Here is a 7948-nt window from a genome sequence, read left to right as displayed (position 1 = left end):
ACAAGCAACTATGGAAAAATAATTTGCAGGTTCAGAACATTATTGTGGACGACTGGATATTTGCGTATAAAAGTATGAAAACCTAAAGGCCCCCCGTGTAAAGCACTGCTCTCTTAATTTCCATGTTTTTGAGAACGACCACCCCCTTCAAAAAGCTGTGACTAGCAGGTGGAGAAGAGGAAGTGCCTGCAAAATTGCCTGAAGTAGTAAAAAAAGGGCTGATGGGGTTTTTGCACTGGGGCTTATTCATGTAAATAATGCAATGCATTACCGCCTTACACATCGTGTATATTTTAAGCAGTACTACACGTGATACGGGTATATTTGTGCTGGGTGCACGCCTACGTGGATACGCTGCTCTGCGCGTACATGTAGGCACAAGATGCCTGGGCCCAGCGAAAGTGGGCCCGTCAGTAACTTCAGCTCATACTAAAGGGACCGAGCTGTGGCCGTGTCAGGAAACGCCCAGAAGACAAACAGTCACGTTTGTGAACTGCTTGCAGACTGTGTCCCCCCAGGGGAATGTGAATTAATTAAAACAAAGTTTTTTCCTTTTTTTCTTTCGTTTCCCCCTGAAGAAAACCTCACCCCTCCGCACAGGCGAGGAGGCTCCGATGCTGCCCTGGAACACCGCAAACCGTGCAGCTGCCCGAGGCACGGAAAGTACCGCGGCGCGCTGTCAGCGGCCTGTCCCGCCGCCCCGTGGCCGCGGCTCCGCGCCCCGCGGGCCCCGCTCCGCGCTCCCGCCCGGCCACGGGGGCGCCTTCCGCGCCGCCTAATCGCGTTAATCCGCGGGACAATGCCCCGAGTAATCACCCTTCCTTCTCCCTGAGCGGCCAGGGACTGATGAAAAGAGGGGGGAGGGCAGAAAGTGTAAACTTTTATTCCACTCGGTTAAATGAAAACACGGGGCGGGGGGGGGGGGGGGGGGGCGGGAAACTGGAGGGAACACCTGGAAACGGGTCTCCCGAAAGCCCGCAGCGGCGAGGAGACCGGGTCTCCTCGGGAGAAGTGAGCTCCCCTCGGCTCCCTGCAAACCTATCGCTGCCTTGCCTCTGAATAAATACAGGAGCACAAAAGCAACCCCGAGCGCCGTGTGACCGCGCACGGAGGAGCCTCCTGTGAAAACAGGCTGCGGCGAGGCCCCGGGAGCGGGGCTCCCCGCCGCCCCCGCGCAGCGCAGGGAAGGGCCGGGGCCGGGGCCGGGCTGGCGCGGCGGCAGCACTGCCCTTTTGAATGCCTCCCGCAGCTCGGAGTGCTGGCAGGGCGCTGGGAGCGCCAGTGAATGTAGCCCCGCAGAGCCAATGAGCTGGGACCGGATGCGATATATCCTCTGGGACAACAACTGCTCTGTTCCTCCTCAGATCCACATGACGCCATTTACTGCTGCTTTTGCAGAGAGATCACCCTACGTCCTCCGGAAAGAAAAAGAGAGAGAGGGGGAGAGCGAGCGAGCAGAAAAACGCCGAGCCCCTACAGCTCAGATCTCAAATCTTCCTCCTCCTCCTCCACCTCCTCCAAACACACAACAACAACCACCACCACAAATCCGCTGCGCTCCCAAAACACCCCCCCCCCCGATTGCAAACCACAGAACTGCCTGCAACACACACACGCTCGCAGAGGGAGCGAGAAAGCTAGAGAGAGGGGAGAGGAGCTTGCAGCAAGCAGCCTCTCAGCAGGACGGCTACATTGCACAAGCTGCTTTTTTGGAAGAGCTCAGTGGAAGAAAGCTTTGGGATTTTATTTTAGTTCCACTTTATTTTGTTTTCTTTGGCTTTTCCCTGCCTTTTGATCATTTGCAACAACAACAAAAAAGTGACTTGGTATTGGCGATTCGGCCTCCTGTTCATTGAGGAAAAAAAAAAAGTGTGTGTGAGAGACTTGAGTGATTTCTTTCTAGGGGCAAAGAAAACCCACCCCGATCCGAAGAGGTGTTTTGATTATTGTTAATAGTATATACGCGCACACACGTATTTGTAATCGATCTGGGGAGAGAGACCTAGCTTTGCTCTGGACTTTTTTACATGGTGATCATTCTTACTCTAATTTGCAAGTTGGACTAAAGCAGAGTTTGGAAAAGAATTTTTTTTTGCTTTAGGGCTGGATTTATTTGCAAACCGCAGGAAGAAGAAAATACAAGAGAGAGAGGGGTTTGGTGCAGCGCCGCGATCACGGTGAGAGCCTTTTCCTTCTTTGCAAAACAAGCTTTTCAGTACACCCCCCCCCCCCCGCCCCGGTTGCTCCAAGAAAACTCGTGGAAATGTTTTAGGCCGATCCCTTTTCCATTCGTACAGGTTCTCCCTCTCCCCCCTTCCCCTCTCCTTCCTTTCCCAAAGAGGAGCCGGAGGTGGGATTTCGGAGCGGTTTCTCTCCGGGGAGGGGGGTTGGGGGGGGGGAAGCTCTGCTTGGGTTTGCGGGCTGCGCCGCGTTTGCTCCCCGCCGGGGTGCCTCGGGGGCGCAGGGGGCGGAAGGCTGCGCGGAGGGCGGAGGGCTGCGCGGGCGCGGAGGCAATGCCTGCGGGGGCTGCGAGCGGGGCGCGGGGGGGACGGGACGGGACTTCGGCGTGTTTTCCCTGCAGCGGAGAGCCGGGAACGGGCGGTCCTGCGCGCTCCTGCCGCGCCGGGCACGCGTGGGTTTCCGACAAGCCCCCGGGGGAGTTGAAGGGAAGGCGCTGCGGGGTTGTCGAGCGCTGGGGCTGTTTGTCCCTCCGGCTTGGGGGAGAGCAGGCAACCCGCCTTCCAGTGACTGATTTACGCCCGTCTGTAGTGGCGTCGGGAGATCCGTGCAATTCGGAAGTGAGTGCACGTCTGATATAAATATATATGTGTGTGTGCATATATACACATATATATTTCTCGTGTGATTAATTCGACCCGTAAGACGAGGAAAGTTCTTGCTCAGATTCTTCTATGCAGAGGATATGTGTGGAGCGGAAGGAAAGCCTTAATTTTTGCTGTTACTTTTTTTTTTTTGGTAGGTTTACTTTATACCAGCCCCTCCTAACCCCCCTCCAAAAAAAAAAAAAAAAAAAAAACAACAAAACCTGCTGGTGTTTTCAGCAAGCTATTTGTGTGTCAGTTTGCCCCACCCCGATGGTAAAGTCCCTTTTGCCCTAATCCATAGTCTGATCACACACTCGGCCCTTAATGGGGGTTTCAAAGCACTTTGAAAGAAGAGGAGGTGGTTGGTGTGTGTGCGGTGAGGATGGGGGTGGGGGTGCCTTGCACTGGCTCCGGCCACAAAACAGAAAATCACGGGCAGAGGACTTCTCCCCCTTAGGCTTGCCTTCTCCCAGCCAGAGACACGGGGTTTTTCCACAGCACGCAAGAAGCCCCTTGGGTTTTAAACTTCCCCAAATGTGCCGAACGCGAAACCCGGCCCCCTTGCTCGCCCTTTTGCCAATCCCAGCTAGGAAAAGTTAGCAATCATGGCACTTGAGCTCTGCGAGAGTGGACTTTGGCTTTTAGAAGTGGGGAATCGTGTTGTCGCACACATGCACGCAGAAAAAAAAAAAAAAAAGGCAAATGCTGCTTCTCTGCTCTTGGTGGATGGAAAGGAGAGAAGGGCTAGATCAGAGGAGGGAGAGACATGCTTTCCCCTAGGAATTTTCAGGCAAATGTGTGTTTGCAAATAAGTGTGCTGGAGACTTGCCTCTTGTTCTTAGCGGATCTATCAAGGGGAGAAAAAGGAGGATCTCCCGGCTCGGACCGATGTCCCGCTGAAAACGCCTTCTGGGTCCCTTCGGGCTGGGGCGGAGGGGGGCGGACTGAAGTTCAGGCAGTTTGCAGAATATGCGTAAAATAACAGGAGCTTTTCCAGCGGCCGGCTTTGTGGAGCTGAATGGGTGCTTATGACAAGGCGAGAGGGGGGTAATCTGCCTTTTGCCCAGCTGTCCCGGAGGTGTTGTCTCAGACCGTCTCCAGGGCGCCTTGCACTATCCGGGAGGGGAAGGCTTCTTTAGCATCTCTCGGGGGAGGGCAGGGGGGGAAGAGTTGAAAGGAAACATGGGTTTGACTTTCCCGATAAGGCGGCTGCAGCAGCCCCCTCCCACCTCCCGGCCCAGAGGATGTCTCCCGGTTTATCTCCAGGTTGGCTGCACTTGCGGGGCTGCTGGCGGCGCCTGCGGCCGCGCTCCTGGGGGCGAGGGGCGGCCGCCTCCCACCTGCTGCGCCCCGGGATGGACCCAGGAGAGGGGAAGGGGCCAAAGCGCCGAGGTTTCTCTTCCAGCTCCCACCTTGGCGTCTGAAAGGGGCTTCGCCACCGAGACCGGTGTCGTTCTTAGCGTCCGCAGGTCAGGGTCAGCTTTGCTTTAGCGCTGGGTTGTCATTTCTGGAGAGGCAGGGTTGGACTCGGCGTATCTTCTTGGCTGGCTGAGTCTGGCTCAAGTCTGGACGTGGAGAGCGGATAGGGCTGCTAGTTCCTCTCAGGAAGGTATTTTATTTTCTGTTCTTTTTTATCTCCAGATAGTTTCAGACAAAAAAAAAAAAGTCTCCTTAGGCTACTGGTTGAAACTTTTTATATGCCAAAGATTTTAATTTGAAGAAAACGTAAGCAATGCTTCACGATAAGTTTGCAAGACTCTTTTTGGTTTTTTGGTGGTTTTTTTTGTTTGTTTGTTTTCCCGAGGGATTGGACACCATGACATACACTCTGTGTCCAAAACCAGGATTTGGCAATATTTAAAGTAGGTGGTCACTCTTAAAACTTAGTGGCCTTTTTGTTTGTTTGTTTGTTTTTTAATAAGAAAAAAGGCACTTGTGGGGAGGGAGCCAGGAGTTAAAAGGTTAAATGTTTTCCACTGCTGTTAGAGTAAAGACAGTGTCTTGAGATATTCATTGTTAAACTGTTTGGCTATATTTTATTATACCGCAGTATAGTATTATTGTTGGTAACTGATGTGTACAGAGTAACACTATGGTGCCCTTTCTAGGTATAATTGAAGACATTGTGTGGTCCTTGTAAGAAGCTTGGTTCCTGCTTGGGTTTTAATTGTAAAATGTTGTTCTGGATTTTTGTATAGGTAATTGGATTTTGGAACCACTTTAAGATATGATAAAGGCAGAACAAATATTAACTAATTTAGAGGTCAGTACTTGAAACTTTTGCATATCTGAGTGTGGAAATTAGTTATTTACAAGTTCTCATCTTCTGAGTCTTTTACTGTCTTTACATTTAAATTCTTAAGTCTGCGTTTCTACTTTGTAGTTAATGATCCTTTAAAGTCATATTCACAGTCAAGTAGACTTCTTGGATGCTGGCATTGTTTGATTATATTATGCATGCCTCTGTCCCACAAGCCACTCATGGTAATATATACAATTTGAAATGTAGTCTATGGAATTTTTTACACATTTAAAAAAAATGAAACTGTGGTGGTGTTGCTTTTGTAGTATTGAGCCTTAAAATAACAATCACAGTGGTGTACACAAGTGTGACACACATTAAAATACTGGAGAGAGATATTTTTACTTGTGCTGTTGAAGTTTTTGGTAGCACTAACTCATTTAATGTCTAACCTCAAACATTTTATTGCTATTTAGTGTTTTTCTTGGGACCATTGCTATTAAACTAAAATTTCCTATTTACATCATGTAAAGTTTAATGTGTAAAGAGACTAGCCTACCAAAATATTATCCAGTTTTAAGCAAAATTGGAGAATTATATGTCTGTCATCAGCAGGTCACATTACACTTGCTAAATACTTGCAGGTTTTTATATATATATATGTATATATATATATGTTTTTCAGTAGCCTGATGTGAAAAGAAGAGTCACTTCAAGTGGCTGAAATGTAATCTCTTTAAAGGCCGTGGTCTAACCAGAAGATGACCTGGGAAGCCTTGGTTAGCAGGCACAATAGGTAGACTTTCTAGAGCCACAGGTTTATATGCATGGACCTAGAACAGAATTCCTTTAAGTTCTCCACAGGAGTGGGCAGGACAGGCAAAGGGAAGTGCATTCATCTGACCCGTGCTCTGCCCCAGATGTGACTCCTTTTTTCTTTTTCTTTTTTTTTTTTTAATGGCTGATGCATTACTTGATTGTGTGTGGTGTTGTGGGATCCTGCAGGCTTGAAAGGCTGCTGGAAAGGGAGCGTGATATGTGTTGCAATAGTGAATCCTCTCTTTGTCGCTCCAGGATTTCAGATGTGTTCTAAGCCTGCCGGGGTGAGCACGCTTCCGGGCACTGATGGAGACAAGAGCTCAGCACAGCAGCGGGTCGCAAGCCTTGCTACAGGCTCGGCGTGACAGTGGGAGACTGCACGGGGAGCCCGACCTGCGGGATGTCCTGATGCAGCAGGTTCACGTCTTGTCGTTGGACCAGATCAGAGCCATCCGGAACACAAATGAGTACACGGAGGGACCTACGGTGGCTCCACGGCCAGGGGTCAAGTCCACTCCTCGGCTAGCAACCCAGCCCAAAAGTGAAAGACCCCATGGCTTGTCCGAGCATCGTCATTTTAGCCGGATTCAGCACACGCAGACGCACGCCTCTCCTCGGGCTCCTCTGTCCCGATCCATCAGCACGGTCAGCACAGGTTCACGGAGCAGTACAAGGACAAGTACGAGCAGTAATTCATCTGAACAGAGACTTCTAGGATCATCTTCAGGGCCTGTTGCCGATGGGATAGTCCGAATGCAGCCCAAGTCTGAGCTCAAGACAAGTGAGCTGAAGCCGCTGAGCAAAGACGACTTGGGAGCGCACAGCTACAGGTGTGAGGACTGTGGGAAGTGTAAGTGCAAGGAGTGCACGTATCCCAGGACCCTCCCATCATGTTGGATCTGTGACAAGCAGTGTCTTTGCTCAGCCCAGAACGTGGTCGATTACGGGACTTGCGTTTGCTGCGTGAAGGGCCTCTTCTATCACTGCTCGAACGATGACGAGGACAACTGCGCTGACAACCCCTGCTCCTGCAGTCAGTCGCATTGCTGCACTAGGTGGTCTGCCATGGGTGTGGTGTCCCTCTTTCTGCCTTGCTTGTGGTGTTACCTACCAGCCAAGGGTTGCCTTAAGTTGTGCCAGGGCTGTTATGACCGGGTAAATCGGCCGGGGTGCCGCTGTAAACACTCCAACACAGTTTGCTGCAAAGTTCCCAGTGTCCCCCCCAGGAACTCTGAAAAGCCGACATAGCATCACTAGTCAGAAGTAGTAAAGTAACAAGAATTATTTTAAAAATACATATGCAACCAACTAAGCAGCTATGGTCTTGGCACTGTAGTAGAAGGGTAGGGAGATATACTTTGCTCTTCGCAGTGAAATGCTTCTCTCTGTGTGTGTGCCATCTTAACTGATCCGCTTGTTAGAATCCATCTAGTGGGATACAGAAAAAAAAAATGGGATGCAGTACATTGTGACCCACATATTGCATAAGCTAAAGCAACACAGACACTCCTAGGCAACTCTATTGTTTGTGAATAGTACTTGCAAAATCTGTAAATTAGCAAATGACTCCTTTTTTTTCATTTTTTTTTTCTGCCAGAGATAATGTGCTATATTTTTGTATATACAATAATATTTTCAACTGTGAAAAATAAGTGGTGTCATAAGACATGGCACAGTCACAAAATATTATACTAATATGTTGTACATTCGGAAGAATGTGAATCAATCAGTATGTTTTTAGATTGTATTTTGTCTTACAGAAACCTTCTATTACAAGATTCTGATTTCCCTTTGGACTTCATGTATATTGTACAGTTACAGTAAAATTCAGCCTTTATTTTCTAATTTTTTCAACATATTGTTTAGTGTAAAGAATATTTATTTGAAGTTTTATTATTTTATAAAAAGAAATATTTATTTTAAGAGGCATCTTACAAGTGTCACCCCTTTTTATGAGAACGTCATAGTTGCTGCAAATAAGGGGTGAACGATGCATATGTTCACTATAAAATAGAAAATATATTAACGTTTGAAATTAAACTGGGCTACTTGTCATTTTTTC

The 7948-nt window shown here is 49.0% G+C and overlaps 1 protein-coding gene across 9 annotated transcripts; it reads left to right on the top strand.

Moving 5' to 3' along the window:
- The first annotated feature begins 1045 nt into the window (after positions 1-1045).
- On the top strand, positions 1046-7926 carry SPRY2 (sprouty RTK signaling antagonist 2). 9 transcript variants are annotated; one of them, XM_021292265.2, is made up of 3 exons: positions 1046-2177; positions 5024-5088; positions 6142-7926. In XM_021292265.2, the coding sequence occupies exon 3, from the start codon at positions 6193-6195 to the stop codon at positions 7132-7134; it is 942 nt and encodes a 313-aa protein (XP_021147940.1). In that variant the 5' UTR covers positions 1046-2177; positions 5024-5088; positions 6142-6192; the 3' UTR covers positions 7135-7926. The 9 variants fall into 9 exon arrangements, with proteins under 9 accessions (XP_021147940.1, XP_005506048.1, XP_064912704.1 ...); XM_021292269.2 differs by lacking the exon at positions 1046-2177 and adding an exon at positions 2823-4294; XM_021292266.2 differs by lacking the exon at positions 1046-2177 and adding an exon at positions 2823-4434.
- The last annotated feature ends 22 nt before the right edge of the window (positions 7927-7948 follow it).

The sequence above is a fragment of the Columba livia genome, chromosome 1, assembly GCF_036013475.1.
Source record: "Columba livia isolate bColLiv1 breed racing homer chromosome 1, bColLiv1.pat.W.v2, whole genome shotgun sequence".
NCBI lineage: Eukaryota > Metazoa > Chordata > Aves > Columbiformes > Columbidae > Columba > Columba livia.
The sequence above is the reverse complement of the archived record's forward strand: the minus strand, read 5'-3'. Positions and strand labels throughout refer to the sequence as shown.